This window comes from Lissotriton helveticus, chromosome 10 (genome assembly GCF_964261635.1).
Source record: "Lissotriton helveticus chromosome 10, aLisHel1.1, whole genome shotgun sequence".
Taxonomy (NCBI): Eukaryota; Metazoa; Chordata; class Amphibia; order Caudata; family Salamandridae; genus Lissotriton; species Lissotriton helveticus.
In genome coordinates this window covers 684,270,068-684,297,308 of record NC_136071.1, presented here as the reverse complement: position 1 = coordinate 684,297,308, position 27,241 = coordinate 684,270,068, and the positions used below count along the sequence as shown (strand labels likewise).

The 27,241-nt window shown below is 47.6% G+C and overlaps 1 protein-coding gene across 1 annotated transcript in view; it reads right to left on the bottom strand.

Annotated features, from left to right (window-relative positions):
- The window catches only part of GALNT11 (polypeptide N-acetylgalactosaminyltransferase 11), a 339,938-nt gene that overhangs the window by 202,046 nt on the left and 110,651 nt on the right, over window positions 1–27,241 (bottom strand). The window contains exon 3 of the mRNA XM_078663224.1: window positions 19,700–19,823. Coding sequence (XP_078519350.1) covers window positions 19,700–19,823 — 124 coding nt within the window. The remainder of the gene's footprint in view (window positions 1–19,699; window positions 19,824–27,241) is intronic.

Sequence of the window (27,241 nt, the reverse complement as noted above, 5' to 3'; positions counted from 1 at the left end):
CACTCACTACTTTACTCACTACTCTACTCACTACTCTACTCACCTCACTACTCACCTCACTACTCACTACTCTGCACTCACTACTCACTACTCTACTCACTACTCACTTCTCTACTCACTACTCTGCACTCACTACTCTACTCACTACTCTACTCACTACTCTACTCACTACTCTACTCACTACTCTACTCACTACTCTACTCACTACTCTACTCACTACTCTACTCACTACTCTACTCACTACTCTACTCACTACTCTACTCACTACTCTACTCACTACTCTGCACTCACTACTCTGCACTCACTACTCTGCACTCACTACTCACTACTCTACCCACTACTCTACCCACTACTCTACCCACTACTCACTACTCTACCCACTACTCACTACTCTACCCACTACGCTACCCACTACTCACTACTCTGTACTCTCTACTCACTACTCTACTCACTACTCTACTCACTACTCTACTCACTACTCTGCACTCACTACTCACTACTCACCTCACTACTGTACTCACTTCTCTACTCACTACTCTGCACTCACTACTTTACTCACTACTCTGCACTCACTACTTTACTCACTACTCTACTCACTACTCACTACTCTGCACTCACTACTCACTACTTTACTCACTACTCACTACTCACTACTCTGCACTCACTACTCACCTCACTACTCTACTCACTACTCTGCACTCACTACTCACTACTCACCTCACTACTGTACTCACTACTCTACTCACTACTCACTTCTCTACTCACTACTCTGCACTCACTACTCTACTCACTACTCTACTCACTACTCTACTCACTACTCTACTCACTACTCTACTCACTACTCTACTCACTACTCTACTCACTACTCTACTCACTACTCTACTCACTACTCTACTCACTACTCTGCACTCACTACTCTGCACTCACTACTCACTACTCTACTCACTACTCACTACTCTACCCACTACTCACTACTCTACCCACTACTCACTACTCTACTCACTACTCTACTCACTACTCTACTCACTACTCTACTCACTACTCTACTCACTACTCTACTCACTACTCTACTCACTTCTCTACTCACTACTCTGCACTCACTACTTTATTCACTTCTCTACTCACTACTCTGCACTCACTACTTTACTCACTACTCTACTCACTACTCTACTCACTACTCTGCACTCACTACTCACTACTCTACTCACTACTCTACTCACTACTCTACTCACTACTCTACTCACTACTCTACTCACTACTCTGCACTCACTACTCACTACTCTGCACTCCCTACTCTACTCACTACTCTGCACTCACTACTCTACTCACTACTCACTACTCACTACTCTACTCACTACTCTACTCACTACTCTGCACTCACTACTCACTACTCTACTCACTACTCTACTCACTACTCTACTCACTACTCTACTCACTACTGCACTCACTACTCACTACTCTGCACTCACTACTCTACTCACTACTCTACGCACTACTCTACGCACTACTCACTACTCTACGCACTACTCACTACTCTACTCACTACTCTACCCACTACTCACTACTCTACCCACTACTCACTACTCTACCCACTACTCACTACTCTACCCACTACTCACTACGCTACCCACTACTCACTACTCTGCACTCTCTACTCACTACTCTACTCACTACTCTACTCACTACTCACTACTCTGCACTCACTACTCACTACTCACCTCACTACTCTACTCACTACTCTGCACTCACTACTCACCTCACTACTGTACTCACTACTCTACTCACTACTCACTTCTCTACTCACTACTCTGCACTCACTACTTTACTCACTTCTCTACTCACTACTCTGCACTCACTACTTTACTCACTACTCTACTCACTACTCTACTCACTACTCTACTCACCTCACTACTCACCTCACTACTCACTACTCTGCACTCATTACTCACTACTCTACTCACTACTCACCTCTACTCTACTCACTACTCACTACTCACTACTCACTACTCTGCACTCACTACTCTACTCACTACTCACTACTCTGCACTCACTACTCACTACTCTACTCACTACTCACTACTCTACTCACTACTCTACTCACTACTCACTACTCACTACTCTACTCACTACTCACTACTCTACTCACTACTCACTACTCAACTCTCTACTCACTACTCTACTCACTACTCTACTCACTACTCTACTCTACTCACTACTCTACTCACTACTCTACTCACTACTCTACTCACTACTCACTACTCACTACTCACTACTCACTTCTCCTCTACCTACTCTGCACTCCCTACTCTGCACTCCCTACTCTGCACTCCCTACTCTGCCCTCCCTACTCTGCCCTCCCTACTCTGCCCTCCCTACTCTGCCCTCCCTACTCTGCCTGAAGCAAGTCTCTAATGATAGGACACTGAATGATAGTACAATGAGTGATCTGGTACAACGGCAGTAGGAATCTGGTAACCGGACTGTGAGAGTAAATGTGAGGCTCCCAGTGAGAGGAAAGTGAGGTGGAGTGTTTTTTTATGAAAGGGTGGAGAGAGTGAGTCATGGTGACGAGACAGGGAGCGAGTGAGGAATCTGGCAATAGCTGGGAAGATGCAAGGGATCTGGTAAGAGGACAACGAGAGCTACTGCAAGGGGTCTGTTATGAGGGCAGTACATTAAAGTGATCTTCTATTTTGACATTAAAAGTTTGAGTTCGGGTGAGTGGGCACGAGTGCTTATCAAAGCACTTTGTTTGTTTTTTTACTTTCAGCTGTGCTGCATAGCAGCCAGGCTGCTGTACAACATGGCTAAACATATCCCTGACAAAACCAACAGATTTTGTATAGGAGAGTCCTATTTGCTTTGCCAATGCTTGTTTAGCCTACCTCAGTCAAAGAGCAGGCGCGGGTTTGCCGGCGCGCACACAGAGCTCAAGGGAAAAAAAACACAGCAGTGCACACGCTCCCAGCACCATCTGCCTTCAATTACCGGCACCTCGGACAGCTGGTAATTGAGGATTTATGTATTCTTCTGCGCGTGTCCGAACACTTTATGCAGGAAGTGGACATTGAAAAAATTCCAAAGCCCTATGGCGTGCTGCCTTACTTAACCGCATGCGCGCTAGCGAAATTCCGCTCCTGTGCTGAGTTTTTTAAAACCGCACTTTACATGACGAGCTGGGCTTGTCATGAGCGTGCGAGGAGGCTACCTCATGACGAGCCCAGCTCGTCATGAGCGTCGAAGGGGTTAAACACAGCCTTGCCTGGACCAATTCTATGTCAGTCCACGGAGGCTCAGATTATGCTTCTCTTTACTTTACTGACATAAACAGCAGCCAATAAAAACTTTAAACTGGCATGACCCCGGAAGGACAACCCCCTCCAACAGTCTGCACCAATCACTATCCAGTCCAATGTATAATTGTCCATGTACACAATACGACCTCCTCTTTCTTTGCTGCTGCAGCAGCGAGTTAAGTGCCCTTCTGTTTTACTTCTTTTATTGGGGGTAATGTGTGTAAGGGCGGTGGTTGTTGACGGCGCGCGCGCGCGCCAGTGATCTTGTGGTGTTGAGCGGATCCTCGCTCGTGATTTGATATATTTGGTGAATTTTGTTAATACTATTATTTTTTCAGATCTTAGCCCCGTTTTGTTATTTGTACCCGCGCGTGTGTTTTCTTCATTCGGGCGCGCGAACCGAGGCATGCGGTGCGCTCGGTAGGGGGCGGTGGAGCAGGAGGAGGCAGACGCGAGACGCTCGCGCTCAGGAGGCAGTCGAGCCCGGCCCCACACGCAACGCGCATGCGCGAAGAGCTGGCTTTCGTTTTTTCACGTTACCGGCTCCTCGCACATCGCGCGTCTTTAGACTGCATAAATCCTGGCCTCAGTGAACGCTGGACGGAGCGTATCCGGATTAGAGCTCTGCTCTAGGGGAGTTTTCAGTGTGTGTTAAGGGGTCTCCATCCACCTTGTATTCAGCCTCATTGACTGTAGTGTTTCAGTTTGCCAGTGTTTGTGTGTGTGTTAGAGGCACCCCTGGGCTACTCCCCCCCTTGAAGTTCCTCCACACCTCCCTGCTTTAGCGCTATGGCGTACTACGCCGAGGAGGATAACCAATGGGCAGAGTATGATGAGTATGAAGAATATGAGCCGCAAGAAGAGTATTTGGAGGAAAATTTGGTGGAGGCCCTGGATACCCATGTCCAAGGGTCAGTGAAAAGTGCGCTAGTCAAGGCTCTCAAGCCTTTTGCAAAACCCCTTCAGAATTATGGCAAAAGAAAGTTCAAATCAGCCAGTAAGGGCGGTACCTCTTCACAATCCTCAGCCCAGGTGTTGGCTCGGATGGCCAGGAATGTTCTGAAGGATCATGGCTCAATGGCGAACGACACGTCTGGGGATTCTTCCCCGACTCCACCGGATTCCTCTGATTCGGAGGTGGAATCGGTGGCTCCCAAAAAGAGATCTAGAAAGGTGAAGCACACCCATAAGGCGGACAATGGCCAGGTACCCAAGAACCTTCTATTTAACCCCAACAATATTGTGCATCCTAGGTCCACTGAATGGATACCGTGCCCGGAGGTGGCACAGTATGTGGGTAACAACCTGCGACAGGGTTTCGACAATGGGGTGAGGGCCACATTGCGATCTGAATGCCCTAGGCCATCCTTGACAGGGAAGGTTTGAGTTTGAGTTTAAAAATTCTTATATAGCGCTCTTACACCAGCGGTTTCATGGCGCTGTAACTGGCAGATCTCCACGAAAGACAGGGAAGGGAGGTCGGGTAACAGGGAATTAAATGAAAATTTTACTGAAGAAGTAGGCTTTAAGTTTCTTTCGAAACTGGGAATATGGGGTTAAAGATCTAAGATCAAGGGGTAATGAGTTCCAAAGGGTTGGGGCAAGGGTCGCAAATTTTGAGCCCCCCCACTTTTTCCGGCGAAACCGGGGAACCATCAAGAGGGATTGAGAAGAAGATCGGAGCTCCCTAGCTGGCAAGTAGGGGATAATCTCCGAAGAAATAAATGCAGGGGCCGTACCCAATCGAGCCTGGTAAGTAATAGATGCAAGCTTGAATTGGATACGTTCCCGAACCGGAAGCCAATGTAAAAGTTTCAGAAGGGGGGTGACATGTGAGGATTTAGGAAGGTTAAAGACCAGCCGCGCCGCCTGGTTTTGGATCATCTGCAACCGCCTGAGACTATATGCAGGAATACCCGCATATAGGGCGTTGCCATAATCCAGGCGGGAGATGACCATCGCAAGGATGATCAACTTCAAGGCCTCAAAGGTGAAAAATCGAGAGACCTTGCGGATGGTACGAAGAGACAGAAAAGAGGAAGAAACCACAGAACTAACCTGGGAGTGAAGGGTAAGGTGAGAGTTGAGTTTAATACCAAGGGTTTTTACCGAAGAAGAGGGGACCGGAGAGGGACCAAGGGAAGGGGGCCAAAAAAGTGAAGACCAGGGACTGGAGCAACCACCTGTCAGCACCAACTCGGTCTTATCAGGGTTGAGTTTCAGGTGGTTGAAATCCATCCAGTCCCTGATGAAAATCATAGTAGACTGGAAATTAGAGATAGAGGCAGAAGAAGAGGACAGATTGAAGACAAGTTGAAGGTCATCCGCATAGTTGTATACGGTGACCTCCATTTGTTGTAAAGAAAAAATGAGGGGAGAAATGTAAAGATTAAACAGAAGCGGTGAAAGGGAGGAGCCTTGGGGGACCCCGCACAGGACCTTCCGAAAGTCCGCAGTGAAGTCACCCAGGCGAACTGCCTGGGTGCGGTCCCTCAGGAAGGAGGACAACCAAACCAGGGCCGTACCCCCGATCCCCGCCGCCGCGACACGGGAAAGTAAGATGGTATGATCCACCGTGTCGAAGGCGGCAGAGAGATCGAGGAGGACCAGAGCTTGGAATTGATTGGTGTCCCTCCCCTCCCTGAGGTTGTCAAGGACCGAGAGGACTACGGACTCCGTAGAGTGTGCGGGGCGAAAGCCAGCCTGGCGGGAAGCCAATACCCCATTTTCTTCCACAAAGGTGCCCAGCGACCTGGTGACATGGCGCTCGAGCACCTTTGCCAAAAATGGTAGGAGAGAAATGGGGCGAAAGTTGGCTGGGATCGAGGGGTCTGCGCCAGGTTTTTTTAAAATGGGTAAAATAATAGCTGATTTCAAGGGGTTGGGGACAACCCCCTGAGAGAGTGAACTGTTTAGTAAGTGAAGGGGAGGATCAGAGCAAGAGATGTAAATGTGACGGAGTATATGAGCGGGACAGGTGTCCAGGGGAGAGCCAGATTTTACAAGGGGGATTAAAGATGTGAAAGATTCCTTGGTCAGAAGGGGGAGAGTGTTTAATTGTCCTTGGGAAGGGGGGCACTGAGGATCAACAAAAGACGGGGAAGGTGCAGGGATATTAGCTTTAATGGCAGCAATTTTATCAATGAAAAAGCTATTCAGAGAGTGACAGAGGGCAAGGGAAGGAGAGGGCTTAAGAGAGGTACGATCTGAGAAGGCTAGGTTCTGAACAATTGAGAAGATTTCCCTTGATTGGTTCTCGGCTGTGAGGATCCTGGAGGAGAAATAGGTCGTTTTAGCGGCCAGGATGGCATTCTTATATTGAGCTAATAGGGTGGTAAAATCAGCTTTTAAGATGGGACAGTAGTTTCTCCTCCAGGCCCTCTCAGCACGGCGTACCGATAATTTGATGGTTTTCAGGTCATCGGTAAACCACAGGTTAGCATCTTTCTCCCGCTTGGAGGTCAGACGTTTCAAGGGGGCAATGGACTCACTGGCTGAGGAGAGCCATTGTTCAATGCTGTTAACCTGAGCCAAGGTGGAGAGCCCATGTAGGGCGGGATAAGAAGCACTTAAAAGAGCTGATAAGTTCGCCGGGTCAACTCTACTCCACGAGCGGACCCAGACATTTTTGGGAAGGGGGGCCCTAACTGGAGAGCTGATAGAAAGAACAAAAGAAATCAAGTGATGATCAGACCAGGAGCAGGGAGAAATAAGAAGGGAGTCGACAGGGCAGTTCAAGGACCAAATCTGGTCCAAGATATGCCCCTTGACGTGAGTTGGGGAAGATACGTGAGAAACAAAATTAAGAGATAAAAGTGTGTCTGAAAACTCTCTAGAAGATGAACACTCTGCTGGGTCAGAGGGCCAAAAATTAAAATCACCCAGTAATAACACCGAAGAGTTGTTGACCGAGAGGGTGGCTAACACCTCCTGGAAGTCAGGGAGAAATCGTAGAGGCGACTGGGGGGGTCGATAAATGAGAAGACAGGTGAGAGGGGGGGATGTGGACGTGGTTCGAATGGCAAGATACTCTGTGGTGGCAATATCGGGGAGAGAAAGCAGTTGAAATGGAAGATCAGACCGGGCAATGACCGCGACGCCACCCCCCGCTCTGCCGGATGAACGATCGGCCCGAAGTGCATAGTAGGGGGCGGGCAATGTAGCTAGCAAGATGGGTAGGGAGTCATCACAGAACCATGTCTCGGTTAAGAGGAGAAGATCAGGCGCATGCTGATCTAACAACACTGATAGTTCATGTGAGTGAGCCACCGCCGATCTGGTATTCAGATAATACGCCTTAAGGGTCTTAACTGGGGCAGTATTGACGGCTTCTATGGGAGGGGGGACCGGAGTAGGAGAAGTGAATGAACAGGAACAGTGAGAAGGAGGGGATAAATCTAGCTGGGATATCCGTGAGTGTATAGAAGCAGATAGCACCCACGGACCCTGTAGCCTGTGAAGCTGGGAAGAGGTGTAAGAAATGATTTGGGCAGAGAATTGTGCCCCTAGCCCCGGTCGGCCGCGGACGGGCGCAGACGGGCTTAACTTAGGCGCAACTTCGGCGCGCCTTCGTCGCGCCCGCTGCGCCCGCCCGCTGCGCCGTCGGTGAGGGGAAGTGATCATATAGGGACACATGTGGGGGGAGTTTTTGAGTGGGGCGTGGCAGGGGGTGGAGGAGCCAGAGTAGTGCACGCCCAGCCCAGACCCGCCCAAGGTGTACTGGCCGCCCGTCCCACTCCCCACGCGAGGCAAGGAGGGGGCGATCAGCGGAGGCGGTCTGGCTGTCTGGGTCGTGAAAGCAGGCGAAGGGGCAGCCAAGAAATTGCTGGCGCTGGTTCCGGAGCGCTGAGTGAAATGCGCAGGTAGGCACAAGTCAATAAAAACAAGACGTCAGGGAAGTAAAAGAAACACCGTTGCTCCCGGCGAAGCCTCGGGAGATCTGCAATCACTGCAGGTAGCCCACTGTCAGCCTTTTTGAGCCGTTAGCCAGGGGGGGAGGAGCCAGAGTAGTGCACGCCCAGCCCAGACCCGCCCAAGGTGTACTGGCCGCCCGTCCCACTCCCCACGCGAGGCAAGGAGGGGGCGATCAGCGGAGGCGGTCTGGCTGTCTGGGTCGTGAAAGCAGGCGAAGGGGCAGCCAAGAAATTGCTGGCGCTGGTTCCGGAGCGCTGAGTGAAATGCGCAGGTAGGCACAAGTCAATAAAAACAAGACGTCAGGGAAGTAAAAGAAACACCGTTGCTCCCGGCGAAGCCGACACACCGGATTTGGACCCCACAATGGCGGCATTTATGCGAAAGTTTGCGAAGGATCCAAAGAAGGGACTGGATAGAGCGTGGCGAGGTGTTCAGGACAAAATGTTAGATGTCACCGGACCTCTCACGAAGATTCTAGACGCGGCAGTTATGGCTGAGGATAAAAATATGCCACTGGATGTGTCGGAGGTTCTGGAATGGGCACAACGTGCCATGTGTTTTTTAGGAAATGCGAATGTGGCTGTATCTACGGAGCGGAGGCGCTCTTTTCTTATGAGATTAGACTCCCAGCTGGCGGAGATGGCCCCTTCCGAACCTGGTCCCCTAGCTAATGGTATGCTTTTCGGAGACAAATTTGTCAAGGAAATGGGTAAATACGTTGCCACGTTCTCCGCACTGGACAAGGCGCAGTCCAACAGCAAAAGGGTACTCCACAGTGGTGTTTTTGATAGGGCCGGACGCCCACGAGGTAGAGGGTCCGGCCGAGGTTATGCACAGACCTCTCGTGGAGCAGAGCAGAGAGGCAGAGGCAATCGACGCTCCAACTTCTACCCCTTCCCTGATAGAGGAGGTCGAGGCAAGGGGCAGAGAGGAAACTATCGTGGACAACAGGCTACTTCAGGAGACTACTCCTATTCAGGTACGACTTCTATGTCCGTCAGAACATATGGTAGGGGGCAGACTGTCTCTTTTTCTCCACAGGTGGCGCCAACTCACGAACGACCCTTGGGTGTTACAAACAGTACAGGGTTTCCACATAGAGTTCTATGCCTCCCCGGTACAACGGCGGAGACCAGACCCACTATATTTTTCCCAAGCAGAGCAGAGTTTCATCGACGCAGAGATATGCTCTTTGCTCCAGAAAGGGGCGATAGTGGAATCCTCCCCACACGAGCTAGGCTTCATCAGCACCGTCTTTGTGGTCCCGAAAAAGGACCAAGGGTATCGACTGGTGTTGAACCTCAAGGAGTTCAATGGCTGGGTTGTGTATCGACACTTCAAAATGGAAGGGATACACCTCCTGCGCGATATACTATTGGCACAGGATTGGATGGTGCGTCTGGACTTAAAGGACGCCTACTTAGCAGTGGCCGTTTACCCTCCGCACAGGCGGTTCCTACAGTTTCAGTGGCACGACCGGTGGTTCGAGTTTTCCGCCATGCCCTTTGGACTGTCATCCGCCCCATGGTGTTTCACCAAGCTGATGAAACCCGTCGTGCAGAGGTTGAGGGAACGGGGCGTTCGCCTCATTATTTACCTCGACGACATCTTGATTTTAGGTCAGTCTCCGGAGGTGGTATCACTCCATCTGTCGTGGACGATCCACCTCCTTCAGGACTTGGGATTCCTCCTGAATATACAGAAGTCAATCTTGCAACCTTCTCAGGTGATGGAGTTCCTGGGTTTCCAGGTGGACTCGGTGAAAGCTCAGTTACTCTTGCCCCTCAAGAAGAGGGTGGCGGTGAGGAAGGAGTTGAGGAGAGCGCTTGCCTCTCCGACAATCTCCTTGAGGACTTTGGCACGCCTGGTAGGGCTTCTGGCTTCTTCGATCCAGGCGATCTTTCCGGGTCCCTTACATTACAGGGCCCTACAGCGTTTGAAGGCCTTGCATTTACGCAAGGGCCTGACCTATGCCCAGCAAGTTTCCCTTTCTGCGGAGGCTCGTACGGAGATAAACTGGTGGTTAGAGCATATGGATGCGTGGAACGGCAGGGCCATTTTTGCAGCCACCCCGGAGGTGGTGATAGAGTCGGATGCCAGCCGTTGGGGCTGGGGAGCCCGTTGCGGCTCAGTGGAGACCGGGGGCCGGTGGTCCCGCGAAGAGCTGAGTCTCCACATCAACTGTCTGGAACTCCTGGCGGGTTCTTTTGCGATCCGCACTCTGTCTCCTCAGAGAGTTTCGTGTTGTATTCTCCTTCGCATGGACAATGTGTCCGCGGTACGTTACATAAATCACCTGGGAGGCACCAAGTCACGTCTCCTGGCGGAGATAGCCAAGGACTTTTGGCATTATTGCCTGGCCCATCAGATTTCGGTGACGGCGGAGTATATACCGGGGTCCGCCAATGTGACGGCGGATTGGAGCTCTCGATATTTGAGAGATGCCAGCGATTGGAGGTTGCACCCCCGGATCTTCAAGGCGGTGGACCGCAAATGGGGTCCGTGTGTGGTGGATCTGTTTGCCTCGCGGCTCAACAGGCAAGTGCCCCAGTTGGCGATCAGCTCGGACGCCTTTCTTCAGTCGTGGACGACGGGCATTCTATATGCGTTTCCTCCATTTATCATGATCCCGAGAGTTCTGGCTCAGGTTCAGAGGCAGAAGGCGGAGGTGATCTTGATCTCCCCGTGTTGGAAGGCACAAGCTTGGTTTCCGGGGGCGATGAGTCTCACCTGTGCATCGCCGGTGCGGATCTCATCGTTTCCGGACCTTCTGACGGACCCGGTGGGTCTTTGCCATCCGTTGGTCCTTCAAGAGCAGTTGTCTCTTATGGCGTGGAGACTTTCCGGCGCCGTTGGCACGTGCCGGGAGTTTCGCAAGACGCTCTCTTTTTCTTGTCTCAGGCATGGGCACCTTCCACTCACAAGCGGTATGAGTCAGCTTGGAGACGATGGGTTGGTTGGTGTAACGAACGGCAGGGAGATCCGGTGGGATCCGATATCACTGTGATAGTGAATTTTCTATCGGAATTGGCGAGGTCAGGAATGGCTTACAGATCGGTGAATAATTTCCGGTCAGCTATTTCGGCGGGACATCCGCATGTTGAGGGTAAACCTGTGGGGGAGCATCCCCTGGTATGCAAAGTAGTTAGGGGGATCCGCTTGGTGAATCCCCCTCAACCCAGGTACACTGAGCTTTGGGACGTTTCAGTGGTCCTGCGCTTTTTGACGGCCTGGCCAGCTAATGAGGGACTATCTCGCAAACAGCTCTCAGCGAAACTTACAATTTTGCTCTGTTCGATCTCGTGCAGGCGAGTGTCGGATATTCGGGCCTTGGATTTGGCAGGTAGAGTATTCACTCCCTCAGGAGTTTCTTTTACGATTTCTAAACGTACGAAGACTCATACGAAATGTATTGCTTATCCTGCTTTTCCTCATCATAGTAAATTGTGTGTAGTTCAATGTCTTAAGGTATATGAGGATTGTACTAGAGAGTTTAGGACTGGCTTTGGTCAATTGTTGATTTCCTTGCAGAGACCTTTCCGCCCAGTCGCCTGTGCGACTCTGGCCAGGTGGGTTACCTGGTTGCTGGACCTTGCCGGTATTGACACCTCTAAATTTGGGGCTCATTCTGTGAGGGGGGCTATGGCCTCTAAGTCATTTGGAGCCGGTTCTCGGCTTCAGGATATTATGACTGCGGCAGATTGGTCATCTGAATCCACTTTCAAGACGTTTTATCATAAGCCTATTGTGGATGTAGCCTCTGTGGTGGTGGAGAAACTTTAAACTAGCATAATCTGAGCCTCCGTGGACTGACATAGAATGAAAAATTGTCTAGCAGACGCGACAAAGAATTTTCAATTCTATTAAGGACACGGAGGCGAGGATTATCCCACCCGGGCTTGCAGAACTGTGATTTCATGCATTATTGGATTATTCTGTGCTGTATTGTGCCCACCCAAATGTTTATGATGACTTGCTTGTATTTCCAGTTTGGGGAATAGCCATTACGACATATATTCTTGTTTCAGGTGATCAACAGAAGCAAACTTGAGACGACCAGCCTATGATCTGGGTATGTTTGCAGTTGTGCAGTTGGTGACTTCCTCGACGTTGGATGCGATAGTTGCCACGTTGGCCTCCGGTCTAGTTGGACGGATGATGTATTCGCAAAGAAAGAGGAGGTCGTATTGTGTACATGGACAATTATACATTGGACTGGATAGTGATTGGTGCAGACTGTTGGAGGGGGTTGTCCTTCCGGGGTCATGCCAGTTTAAAGTTTTTATTGGCTGCTGTTTATGTCAGTAAAGTAAAGAGAAGCATAATCCTCGCCTCCGTGTCCTTAATAGAATTGAAAATTCTTTGTCGCGTCTGCTAGACAATTTTTCATTACCATTCACATCGCAGAATACCACACGCAAAAACCGCGCGCTTTCTGGAATGCGGCAGCCCACAGCCCTTTCTGAACTTTTTTTTTTTTATAACATTAGAGCTCGGAAGCCCCGCCCCACTTCGTGTGACGTAGGCCCGAGCCCTAAAAAAAGGCTGCCCTGGTTTATAAGCAATGTCGTGTCTAGGGAAAATGGTGGTTTGAAGAGGTTGCATCTAGAGAGCTTGGAGTTCATTCATGCAGTGAACCGAAGTTACAGCGACAGGGAACACATTATTTAGGGTCAGGGGAGAGCAGACATCTGTGCATTGGTTCAAATGACGGGCACATGAGGAAACTAAGGACCAAAGTAATATCCCCATGTAGCATCACAATGGGATTTGGAAGAAACAAATGGGTCTATCCTTTTAGAAACCTCATCACAACATGCAATTTGAACAATAACGGTGGGTCCAGCAAACATAAAAAGGCCGAATGGGGCAACAGATAACCTAGAACAGTGCCCATAGCAAGTGCTTGCTGGGTCAGTGATAAAACAAACAATAAGACATCCAACAGATTGGCCTGTAACGGGTCAGTATTGCAGGTGCCACACCAGGGTACAAAATTGTCCCAGCACCCTGCGTAGACAGACTTGCAGAAGTACACCTGGCATCCAGGATGTCATCCACAACCTTTGAGTAAGATCGAACGCAGTCAACTGCCCTTGCTGAATATATATGCATGGAGGTGCAGACTGCAGATTTGGGTGAAGGACCCTAATCTACTACTGTGACAAGAGATCCTCCTGAAGTGGTAGCTTGATCGAAGGACAGATGTTCATGCCCAGATGATCTAGGTACTGCACTCTCCTTGCCCAATCTGACTCACGAGGATGACTTGGGCCAGTCGTTCCTGATCCTCAGAACTTGAAGCAAGAGAGGCAGAGGTGGAAAGTCATACAAGAATGCAGTGCTCCACTCTATCGGGAACACATCTCCTAGAGAGATTTCTAGGAAACCTCAGCACGCAAATGTTTTCATACTGCGCGTTCTTGGCGGTGGCAAACAGATCTAGCCAGGCTTCTCCCCATTGTTTGAAGATGTTCTGTGCCAACCAGTGGTGTACTCACAATTCATGATCTGCCTGGTACCACCAGCTGAGTTTGTCCACTCTGATGTTCAAAGATTCCTCCAGCTGGTTCATGACCAGGGAAATGCCCTAATGCTCCAGTAAGGAACGACCTCCTGGCACAGGACTCAGGACCCCACCCCATCTTACCTTTACCACATAGCAGTCGTGTTGTCTGTGATGCATTGAACCAGCTTCCTGCTGTGAACCCCCAAGTCAGACTCCATTATTAAAGATTAAGTTAGTGTGTCTGCCTTGGGTTCACAGCCAGCATGCCATTATCTTTTGCAGAACGTGTGACAGCGTCAATTTAATCTAAATATTGATATGATATAACATCAGGTGACACAAATCTGATATAAACACCTGGATATCTACATCTCAGTAGATATGGAAGGATAACATGTAGTCGGAGTTCGATAATTTTCATCCTGCTGGTTCATCCTGGTTGCATCTCGAATTTTGGGAATCAAACGATTTTGCGAAGCAAGCCAAAAGTCAATGGTCGAAAAATCCCAGGAATTGATCACTGAGGAGGAGACTCCTTTGCACTAGGTTATCAGGTGCGATCCCGCCAGTCTGCCGAACATGTACTCTTATGCCTAGCGTTGATTCAGTAAGGAGAGAAACTGAGACCAGATGTTAGTATGCTTTCCTTCTGAGGGCATATTTTCTTCCCTGGCTGAAGTCTGATAAAGACACTGATCCCTGTAACCAGGTATGCAGTGCAAAGGGCCACTTGAAGTTAGAAGTTAGCCATTAAATGGTCTCAGAGTGAAGCACACAGAAGTAGCATTGGGGGGGGGGGGAGGATGCTAGGGCAATTCTGAAACATGTTGGAACTACTAACTTATTCTTACTGCTAGAAACAAGCAAAAGTCATGTTTAATTACATCCTAAGACTATTGGTAACCTACAAAAAACAAACACCATCCTTGCAGGAATGCTAAGTGGGTTGAGTGGGGCTGCCGTTCAACTGGACTTCATTCCTCAGTGATGCCGCACTGAAATAAGTCCTTACAAAAATGGATTAGAAACCCAACCCTTGCAGACCTGTGGTCTAGAACCAAAGACTTGTAACACTCCATTTGATGGACAGTAGGAAGGCTTTCCATGCCTGATGAATGGCCCACAACTCCAACAGCTTGATGTGGAGACAAGTCCCCACCACAGCCCAATGTCCTCTAACTCCACCTCTCAAAGATGCCCTCCCCATCTCAGTAGCAGGAGCCTGTCACCACTGTGAGCTCTGGGTGGGTCAGGAAGCGGCTCTGCCACCGGTCCAGTTGCTGCTGAGTCACCACTGCATGTCTTTTGCAGTCTACTCTGAAACCTAGATGAAATCCAACAGGTACCCCTGATGCTCAGCCCACTGAGAATTCAGGTTACACTGCAGAGCCCGCATATACCACCTGGCATAGTCCAGGAGCAGTGTACAGGATGCCAAGAGGCCACTCTCACCCAGACCGATGATCGAGACTGGAACATCTAGATAAGAGTCTCAATGTCCTAGACTCGTTGTGGGTGCTGGAATGCTCGACACTGCTTCGCTCCCGGAATTGCACCAATGAAAGGGAGCCTACGGCACATTGATAGTCACCTCCAGGGATCTCAGGAGGTTCGCAGTCATCTGGAGGTGGTCTACAGCTGACTGTGGGGAGCCTGCCTTCAAAATTCAGTCATAAGGAAAAACAAATGCCTGACCTCAAAAAGCTGAATTTGATACAAAGCACAATCCATTGTGAGATGCTTCTCTTCTGTTAGGCCCATCCTTTCTTTACTCCGTCACACCCCCGCAAAGAGTTGGTCATCCACCTGGAACTCTCACATACGATCAAGGTAGAACAACAATGCTCTTTTTGGGTCTAGACAGTGAAGTCGCTCCTCTTCTTTGGATGGATGTGGTGGAGCATAAAAAAGTAGGCAGAGTGATGTATTGGCCTACGTGAAATGGAGTGACCACTTTCGATAGAAAGGAAGCTCCTGCACGAAGCACCGGTTTGTTAGGGTAGATGTTCGGATAAAGGGGCTTGGATGTCAAAGCCTGAAGCGCACTGACCCTCCACGTAGATGTTATAGCAATGAGAAAGGCAGTCTTGATTATGAGGAGCCTGAGTGGACAAATGTGCAGAGGTTCAAAGGGAGAGCACATAAGTAAAGTGAGGATGAGATTAAGGTCCTGTTGGGGCATAATAAAGGGAGAAGGAGGAAACAAATGTTGTAACCCTTTCAGAAACCTATTGACAATAGGGGATTTGAAGAGAGAGGGCTGGTCGGGAACCACAGAAAAGTTGCAATGGTGGAGAGATAGCACTCCAGAGTGCCCAGAGTAGAGCCCTGCCTGGCAAGGAAAATGAGAAGCAGAACCTGAGAAAGAGGAGCAGAAAGGGGATTGATTTGTCTTCCTTTTGTACACCATGCCACAAATTTTCCGCAACAGAAAGCTTCAACTGTCATGGTGGAGGGACGACTGGCTGCCAAGATAACATTACAGGCTTCTGGATGGAGGTTGAAAGCTGTGAACTGTCACCGCTCAATCTACACGCAAGAAGGTGAAGCATGGAGAGGGTCGGGTGGCTGTAACAGAAAATTCTCCCAAAGGGGCAGCCAGATCGGAGGACCGATGAGCATGCACAACAGCTCAGGATAGCAGACTCTATGTGCCCAGTCCAGAGTCACAAGGATGACTTTGGCCTGGTCGTTCTTGATCTTCTTGAGAACTATGGGAAGGAGTGGTATGGGCGGAAAGGCAGACAGGAGGCCTGAGCTCCACTCAAGATAAAAAGTGTTTCAGTGCGGGGGCCAATTTTGAATCTCCAGCGTGCAGAACTACTGACATTCCGTGTTCTCGTCGGTGGCTAACAGAGCTAACCAAGGCTCTTCCCGCTGCTGAAACAGACCGTACACCACCCCCGATTGGAGTCGCCATTCGTGATCCGCTACACATCTGTGTCTGAGTTTGACCTCTCTGGCATTCAGAGATTCTGCCAGATGTTGAACCACCAGGGATATGTCCTGCTGTTTCAGCTATGTCCAGAGACGCAGGGCCTCTTGACAAAGGGTCCACAATCCCACCCACTCTGTTTGATTCAGTACCACATGGCACTGGATTTGTCCGTGAACACTTGCCTTCTCTTAATGGAGGGTAGAAAGGCTTCCAATGCCAAGCTGCTTGCTCAGAGCTCCAACAGGTTAATGTGAAGTCCGGATTTTGCAGAGATGAGTCCTCTAATCACCTCTCCCAGATGGCCGCCCCATCCCAAGAGTGACGCATATGTCACTACTGTCAGATCTGGTTGGGGAAGGGAGAGGGTTCTGCAGCTGACCCAATCGCAGTTCGGAGCCCACCTCTGCTAGTCCTTTGCAGTTCCCTTCGAGATCTGGACCATGTCGGAGAGATTCCCCTGATGCTGCTCCCACTGGAACTTTCTTGCCCAAATTGTCTCACCGCTAGAAATCCTGATACGGGGGTGCAATTGGGAATGCACCAGATTTACGTGTTAACTGAAATTTGGACCATCAAGCTCGCCAGGGTAGGGTGTTCCATGAGAAATGTGGGGTCCGCAGAGCAGGGTGGCGGGCAATTGTCCTGTTCACAGGAGCAAGACATCAGTAAGTGCTCCTTTTTAATGAGATAAGCGGTTCTGAAGGGGATACTCCTGGCTGAAGCACTTCCATCAAGACATTAGTCTTGACTGTCACTGAGGCCAAGCTAAGGTCCAGGATCTCGGCTGCCCTCCACTCCTCCATAGCCATGGTAGGGGGGAAAAAGCATGCCAGCATCTAGAGAAGTATCCATTCCACTGGCTTCACCCATATCCTCTCACCAGTCTAAGGAGTCATAAGGCTGGTATTCCTCAGAGTCCAGTGACCCCTCCCATTCCTCCCCAGGTCCTAGCCCTTAGGAATAGGGCACAGGATCTGTGTCGGAGTTAAGGATGGTGCCGACGAGGGGCAACAGGAGCGTTGGCCTCAGGACTGGCACCGGGGAAGGTCGACATGGCATGACCAGTGCCGATCCAGGTTCATTTGTAGATCCCTGGGGCCAGACTGGCGTCAAGCTGTCGGCGTGGATCTAGAAGGGGCCCCTCCTGAACCTGTGGGGCTCGAAGTAACGGGACGCCCACATATGAGGTGCTTAGCATCATAAAACTCTTAACTCAGAGAGGGTCGCTAGGCTCCTGGAAACTCGAGGAGGTGCAGAGCAGGCACTGGCTCAACCTCAGAGCAAGGCCTCGAGTGCCGATCCCTCGTCTTCTCGGCCTATGGACGAGATGATACAGAGGCACTCTTCAAAGACTTCTTCTTATTTTGCGGAACTTACCTCAATGACCCAACGACTTAGAGTGCAACAAGTTTCTCGAACTCCATGACCGCGCCTGAGGCCTTCCTCTCGACTAGGCTCTAGATCGTTGCGGCGTCTCTTGTCGAGCCGCCAGGAGCTTGACGGATCGCTCCCTCAAGGCCTTCGGGTGCATGGCATGTCAGGGCAATTGGAGCAGGCCTTTGACTTGTGTTTGCGCTCGAGGCACCAGAGGCACACAAGATTCAGGTTTGTCACTGCCATCGAGCAGTGACATGCACTGCAGGGCTTGAAGCCAGCCTCTTGGATGACATTTCCTACCACAACAGGAGGAAAGAACCTCAAAACAATTTGACATAACATTTAAAAAGGGAAGTCGGATCTGTGCTGACTGGCGCAGAAAGAGAAGAACTAACATCAGCACACTGAGGTGGTGCGTATATAGGTTCCATGCACGTCACTTCCAAGGTGGACAACGCCATGCGGAGCAGAACGACGGCACCTACCGGCGAGCAGGAGTACTGCTCAAGAAAAATTTCTCCATCCAGTCTGATGCCTGGGTATAACTCTAAGGTAGGGAATCTGCGGCTAGAAGTCTCTATCAGATAGATTAGTCACACAAAGCATTAAGTTACAAAAATCACACACATGGTTACTTGAAAGTATTTTGCTAAATAACATCAACTGTGTTGTTATCTTTGCCAAAGAAATTTACTCTAAATATTGAGAAAGTTTAAATGAATCTTAGTCATGGGCTAACTGAGCCACACATGATTTCAGGACACTTTTGTAAGAGATACCTCACTTATTTTGGAAAACTGAACATTAACACAGGTTAACTCCTGAAGAAGGAACTGAAGCATTATGAAGTTGAGTAAGTATGTAGTTGATACAAATAACGTGGTACTGAATTAATACGCAAGTTTAATTAAATTGCTATCTCGCGTATTGAAAGAGAAAAAATTATTATGGTAATGTTGAACGTTATGACTCACATGATATGTTAATTAAAGGGATATTTACAAGAATACAACTTTTATTAGCTATGTTACATTACAATAAATTACTGAAAACTAACAAGAATAAAGCACAGAATAGTAAACTTTCAAATACATGTTTTAGATGTCATTCGTAGACCTTCTTAGGAGAGATCTCAAATAAATGAGAAGCATAGCACTCAATCACAGGGAGGAAACTTTGCACCCAAGAATATTGGTTTGCCCTACTTGCTCCCACACACGTATCATAATTTACTCATTAAAAGCAGGTGCAAAATATGATGCATGCAATGCCTGAACGATGCATGCAATACCTGAAGGACTGAAATTGGACTCTGCATATAGATAACGATACATTTCAACCTACTCGTGCTAGATGCCACTATACCATATAAAAGTGGAAATGCTATTTGAATGTAATTAATGTCTTGACTAATTAATTTTTAAATTCTTTTGGACTATAAAACAGTTCCTGCGCTCTATGTGGCAAAAAGCAGATTTAAATATTTGAAGATACCCTTCATGCAAGCTGTCAAGGGTTTGGACATTTACATCACAAAACAACAACCATGTTGAGGGACCGAAGATGGGAATGAATTTAGGAGAACATCCTAATATCACAGTAAATAACAAACAAAACAACCAATGCAAGAGAAACTAACTTCCACAGATGAAATGAAGGACATACTTTGGGTCCCTGGTGTCTGGCACATCTCTATGATAGCCCAACCGGTTACTGATAAGCATATTGAAGGCATGCTTCTGATAGCCTAAATCTCTCACCTCCTGGTCGTGTTCATTAAAAATCATACCTAAAAAAGAGAAATGTGTTAAAGTGAGACATTTTCAATGAGAGTTGCATGTTGAAAGGATGCAAAAACAACCACCAGGCAGTAGTTATCCTATCCACAGATAGACTGCTTTTCCATCCAATGTAAGTTTCTATGCCAAGTTTACAAGGTCATTCACAACTAGTGGACTAGATTATTAGAAAACAAACCTTCTGTGATGGTACACACAACCCCCTGTATTACAGCTTAAACCCGATGTAAATATAGATCCCACGAATACTCCTTTTTTTTATTTGACAACCATTGCGCGGAACAATTTCCTCCTCCACCCATGACTGGACCCTTCACTCTTGACCTTCAGGAGAGTACTCAAGACCAATCTTTTCTTTATCTCATCATTTCCTCCTAAGAACCTTCTTGGCCACTCCACCTGACCTACCAAGAATATAAAGATTAACGTGTTGCCATAATTACGGATATTCCCTTGTGCCAGAGCAGAGGCAGTAAGCGAAGAGGCAGATTGGAGATATACATAGACAAAGTCAGAGACCAGCATATCTCAGGGCAGACTTGTACGCAGTTCCACTCCCAGCAGACACATTCTATCATCATCATGATGGCTGCAGTTTAAAACCATGCAATCGCTTTTAAGCACCCAGTATTAAGCATACAACCATTCTGTCAGCATCCTAATGTCACACAAAGCCATCCCCTTTCATGATCTACTCCTTCATCACACCCTTCATTGCCCATCACTATCTAGCCAGAAAGGGAGCCTTGCTGCAGCTGATCAGGCCTACGGCTGGCTGCTCAGCCCTGGTGTTGCCAAACGCAGAGAGGCCCAAAGGAACTGGAAATGAAATAAATGTCCGGGCATCTGAAGGGGAACGAAGGGTACTGTGAAGAAGGCAAAGCAAGAGGCAGAAAAATTCAGAGACAGAATTCCTCCTCCTGTCCCGTGAGAAGTGGCTATCAAAGAACACAGGCAGCAGTTGCAGAAAATAATTGGTATTGGACAGTCTGCTTCAATGTTTTTATCCATCTCACAGGCACAAAACATCAGAATAGTCAGCAGAGACTTCTGAAAAAGACAGTCTTCTGCTTGTAAAATGGAAACCAGGTGCACTTGGACAGAAACAGTAAGTGAGATAGGACATAATATATGCAGCAGTGGTCTCCAACCTTTCTATAGTGAGAGCTACTCTGATCAGTAAAAATCACTGTGAGCTACCAAAGGCTGAGCAATTTGTGAATTGTTCCCAGAGTCCCCCCCAATGCCCAGCTTCATAGATGAAAGAGCCTATACAGAGAAAGAGCTACTTATTTAGTTGCAATGCACAAACTGAAACCAGAAAACCTGGCTTTCGTCCAGGCTTCCCTCTTCAACAAATTGTGTGATTCTGATCTCTGCAGTCACTGGCTGAGTAGACTACAATCATAAGAAATTATAGGGGCCTGCAGTGCTGTGCAAAGCTAACAGCATACTAAAAACCATAAACTGCAAGTAAGTCTCTCATAACTTTTCATCCACCACACTATGTTCCATAACACGGTAAACACACCTTGGTGGTCATCACGCATGACATGGAAACCCTTCCCACATAAGATCACAAAACAAGGACAACACCATTCCAACCACACAACCTACATGGCGTAGCTTGCTGACCATGTAGGCATGTGCTTCAGTGCCCCACAAAGTGGTAATAAACTCTATATAAATGCTACAATACAATGATTTTACCACATCATGCCTTCTTTTTCTTTATTATCACACATTAAGGCACCATCAAAATGCTTGAGTTCAGGGTGTGCACTGTACAACAATCTCCAGACTATAAAGTTGCTCCATGTAGTAATAAGCTATATCACATGTATGATACAGAACTTCCCTCTTAGTACATTAATATAGCATTGCCATGAGGGACGGTGGGAGTTCATGACTAAAAATGCCTCTCAATGCAGTGATGAAATCCGATGCTCTAATAAAGCGTTTGTGTTTTGGAGAAAAAAAAGTTGTGACTTTTTAAAAGATACATTGGTGTATGACTTTTGTGTCACTATTTGCAATATTTTCAAGTCTGTGCTCCTGCAAGGGGGTCATACACCTAAGCTTGGTTCATGTCTCAGCTTTCCCTGCTCATTGGCCGCAGAAATATATAGAAGGGCTGAGGTACTTTTTATGTTGAGCCTGGGCAGCGCATGCGCTCTGCGAGGCATGCTGAATTCAGGTAGGGACTTGAAGCTACGGCCACTGTCCGCCCATATTTTTCATTTGCTTGTGTCATTGTCTACTGTAAACTGTAGCTGTTCATTGGTCAATAGGCTTAGAAGTCCCTCCTTAGTACCGCCTTGTCTCCCTTTGTAACCTCCCATGGTGAAACCCCCTGTTACGTGTGTTGTTACGCAGTAGGCTTTAATTACAGCCTTTGAGCACTATTTTCTCAAATAGCTTTGTCCGGCCTGCTTTTTAAAAAAAATTATAGCACTAACAAATTTGCAATGCAATAGGTCTCGCATTTGCGAGAGATAAAGCTATTGGCATTGTAAATGACAATGCCTTTTATCGGTTTTAAAAACAACACATAAAAGGCATTGTAATTTACAATGCCAATAGCTCAAACCCTCGTAAATGGTAGGCCTATTGCATTGTAAATGCTTGTTCCAAATGGGATCAATTTAAAGTGAAGTGTTAAGCCTTATGTTCATTGTGCCATACAATTAAAACTTCATTTTAAATTTCTCCAATTAATTCATTAAATTAAAGCAGTGTTTTATATGGATTTTTTAAAGATAAAGTACCTCTTGCAAGTTGTCCCTTGGCACAAACCAGAACCAGGAAATCATTTTACATTTCTCTTATTATTTAATTAAAATTGAATGAAAAGAAATTTAAAATGGTGCTCCTTGCTCCAGATTGTAGCCAGGAACAACTTGCAATGTACTTTATTTATTTAAAAATAAAAGCAGTTTGTAGAGAAAACATGACTCCAAGGCTGCTGCTCCTGCCCCAGAAGTTGTGCAGGATCAAAGCGTGGTGCCAGGCAGCAGAAGGCAGGTGTTGCGGTTCCTTGTGGGCAGCCTAACACTACTCTTGCCGACCAACGTCACTTGCTTCGCCCCACTAAGCTCAATAGTAAATGGGGGCAGCTGGTTTCTGTGACAACGGGCAAGTACGAATAAGAAGTCAACAAGGCCTAAAAATAAACATAATGACAGGGTACAAATGTGGTCATCGGGCCGCGATCTACTGGCAGTTTGTTGGAGAGCTACCGGTAGCCCGTGATCGACCGGTTTGAGAACCCTGTGAGATTTAGAGAATCCCTGGGAAAGGCACAGACAAACACATTGAGTAGTCGGACATTATAAAAGGGAGAACGATAGCAGTTCAGATTTATTTTTGATTGTATTGTAACTTCATACTATCAGACACAAAGTGTTACATTTGTAGAGGATAATCTTCTTTCGAATCCCTAAAGGAAAATGCTACTTACCAGTATGCATCTGTTCTTGGCATGTAGGGCTGCTGACATTCATATCTTGTGCATAGATCGCCGCCTAGTGTTGGGTCCGGATGATTGCACTTTGTTGTCTTGGAAGAGTCTTCGAGTATCACGAGATAGGTGACTCCTCCCCTGGACTACAGTCGGGATGCGCATCCTCTCCATCCTTAGATTGTTTTTCGCTATTGTGGCAAGGATGGAGTATAGTAAAGTAAGAGATGGCCATGCCAAAGAGAATCCTGCAGCTGCGACAGGCACCGGTGAGCGATATGAATGTCAGCAGCCCTACATGCCAAGAACAGATGCATTCTGGTAAGTAGCATTTTCCGTTCGAGGCATGTGGGCTGCTGAATTCATATCTTGTGCATAGACTGTATAGCAGTATCTCCTCTAGCAGTGGTCACCTGCCCAGCTGCAGCAGTTTGAAAAAGAGTTTTAAGGACAGCCTGGCCTACAGCAGCTTGCTGCTTTGTTTGCACATCGACACAGTAGTGTTTAGTGAAAGTGTGTATGGTAGACCATGTAGCTGCTCTACATATGTCTTCTAGAGGAATATTTCCTAGGAAAGACATGGATGCCCCCATTTTGCGCGTTGTGTGCTCTTGGGGGGAACTATTAAAGTGTGCTTAGCTTTTTGATAGCATATTTGAATGCATTTAACTATCCATCTGGCTATTCCTGATTTTGAAATGGGATTACCTTTATGTTATGGGGAAAAAGCAAAAAACAGTTGCTTTGTTTTTCTGAATGATTTAGTCCTGTCAACATAATATAGCAGAACTCTTCTTACATCTAGTGTGTGTATGGCTCTTTCAGCCACTGACTGCGGGTTTTGGAAGAAAACTGCAATTCTATGGATTGATTGGTGTGAAAAGTGGATATGACTTTTGGCATGAACTTAGGGTTAGTACGCATTACTACCTTATTACTATGTATTTGCATGAAAGGTTCTTGAATGGTTAGTGCCTGTAGCTCACTCACTCGCGTGAGGGAAGTAATGGCGATCAAAAACGCCACCTTCCATGTTAGAAATTGTAATTCACATGAATGGAGTGGTTCGAAAGGAGGTCCCATAAGTCTGGTAAGTACTATATTTAAGTTCCAACTGGTGAAGGTGGGTGATTTGTAGGGATTATCCTTTTAAGTCCTTCCATAAAAGCTTTGATTGGTGGTACTCTGAACAGGGACATTTGTTGTCTGTTTTGGGGATATGCTGCTATAGCAGCAAGATGTAGCCTTATGGAAGAGTATGCTAGAATGCATCTTTGAAGATGCAAGAGGTAACAGATAATGTTTTGGATGGAAGCATCTAATGGATTGATTTGGTTATTATTGCAATAAATTACAAATATTTTCCATTTAGCTGCATAGCATGCTCTAGTAGTTGGGCGCCTTGCCTCCTCGATAATGTTCATGCGATCGGGAGTCAAGTTAAGGTATCCGAACTCTAAGACTTCAGGAGCCAGATCGCTAGGTTCATCTGATTGGGATCTGGATGCCTGATTTCTCCATGGTTCTGAGTTAAAAGACGTGGCGAGAGGCGCAGTCTTTGATGGGGAACTACAGAGAGTTCCAGGAACGTTGTGTACCATGGTTGTCTTGCCCATGTGGGAGCAACCAGGATCATTGTGAGTGACTGTTGGCGTAGTTTGCGTGCCACCAGCGGAATCAGTGGTGCTGGTGGAAAAGCGTACGCAAATCTGCCTGACCTGTTCATCCCTATCGCATTGCCCTGTGACAACGGATGTGGGAACCTGGCGGCAAAGTACTGGCATTTTGAGTTTTCTTTTGTGGCAAACAGATCTATCTCTGGAGGCCCCCATTCTTGGAAGAATGGTTGGAGAACTTGAGGGTGAATCTCCCATTCGTGTAGCTGTTGGCTGTGTCTGCTTAACAGATCTGCTATTTGATTGTCTTTCCCTGGCAGGTGTTGTGCTAGGAGAAACATGTTTTTGGGAATTGCCCATCTCCATATGCTCTGTGCTAGGTGAGACAGCTGTGGAGAGTGTGTCCCTCCTTGTTTATGGATGTAATACATGGCTGTCATGTTGTCCGTCCGGATCAACACAGCCTTGTTGTACAAGTATATCTGGAATGCTTTTAGTGCCAGAAATATTGCTAGCAACTCTAAGTGGTTGATGTGCAGTGTTTTCTGTTTGATTGTCCAGAGCCCTTGGACTGTGTATTGAAGTAGGTGGGCTCCCCAACCGGTCAGTGATGCGTCCGCTGTTAGTACTACTTGTGGAACCGGCTCGTGCAACAGTCGCCCCTTGGAAAGGTTTTGTGGGTTCCACCACTGCAGAGAGCTGTAAGCGCGACTGTCTACCAACACTAGGTCTTTTAGTTGTCCTTGAGCTTGGTTCCACTGCCGTGCTAGGCATTCTTGCAATGGACGCATTTGAAGTCGGGCATGAGGGACAATGAATATGCAGGAGGCCATCATGCCTATGAGTTGCATGAACACTCTAGCTGGCAGAGAGTGTTGTGGCTGAAACTTTTGAATGAGAGTATCTCATGAGGTATCTATTGTTGCTCCCAGATATTGCTGTATGTGGGAGGGCTGTAGATGTGATTTTGGGTAATTCATGGAAAAACCCAGACTGTGCAGCAGCTGGAGTGTCTGAGACGTATGGCTTGCACACTGCGCGTACGAGTTGGCTTTTATGAGCCAATCGTCTAGGTATGGAAACACAAGTATGTATTGCCTTCTGAGGTGTGCTGCTACTACCGCTAGACATTTTGTAAAAACTCTTGGGGCTGTAGTTACCCCGAAGGGGAGAAATTTGAATTGATAATGTTGATGTTCTATTGTCAACCTGAGGTATTTTCTGTGAGCTGGATGTATAGGTATGTGAAAATATGCATCTTTGAGGTCTGATGTAGCAAGGAAGTCGCCTTGCTGGAGTAACAGGAGTACCTGTTGTAGAGTAATCATATGGAAATGCTCTGAGAGTATGTATTGATACAACGGTCTGAGGTCTAGTATGGGTCTGAGGGGCCCATCTTTTTTGGGAATTAGGAAGTATAGAGAGTAAACTCCTGTTCCTTGGTGTTGAAAAGGGACTAGCTCTATGGCTCCCTTTTGTAGCATGGACGTGACCTCTTGTTGTAGCAGCGTGATGTGTTCTTTGGACATAGGACGGTGCTTGGGTGGTATGTTGGGTGGAGTAGAAGTAAGTTCCAGGCAGTAACCATACTGGATAATTTGTCTCACCCACCTGTCTGTGGGGTAATGGTGTTCCAGACTGGAAGGAATTGTGCTACTCTGCCTCCGACCGGTGTTGGGTGGTCTGGAGGGAGTGTGATGAAGTCACTGTTTGGTGGCAGTGGAGGCTCTGCTGTTATTGTAATTTTTGTACCCACTATCCATTTTTAATCACTCACTATCACGTATTATTCTTTATGCACTGCTTTTCAGTTACCTACTTTTGTGTGCACTGATGGCACGTTGTGGACGTACCACTTGGTGAGATTGGCCCAAATGATGACCAACAGGGCGGTCTAGGAAACGTAACTGATGGGTATCCATACCACGTAGTGATGGGTCCTAACATTTCATGTAGTGGACGAGACACACTTTGAACACAGAGCTTTGAGTTTCCTGAGACCCACAGTTATTATTATTGTATGCAGTCTGCTGTTATTGCCCCACGTCCCCTGCCCTTGTTATTGTTGCCCCTATAACCACCTCTGTTGGAGCCTTTATTAAAGGAGCTCTGTGTGTTACTTTTGAAAGTAGCAAAGTTTGTGATGTGTTGCCTCTTCCTGAGCCCCTGTAGGAGGAGCGACGAAAGGAACTTCTATGTTGTTGAAACTGAAGTGCGCCCTTAGACTTAGCAGTTTCAGTATCTTTTTTCATTTTGTCCAGAATGGTATCTACTGCAGGGCCAAACAGGAAATCTTGGTTAACTGGTTGGTTAAGGATGGTGGATTGCACCT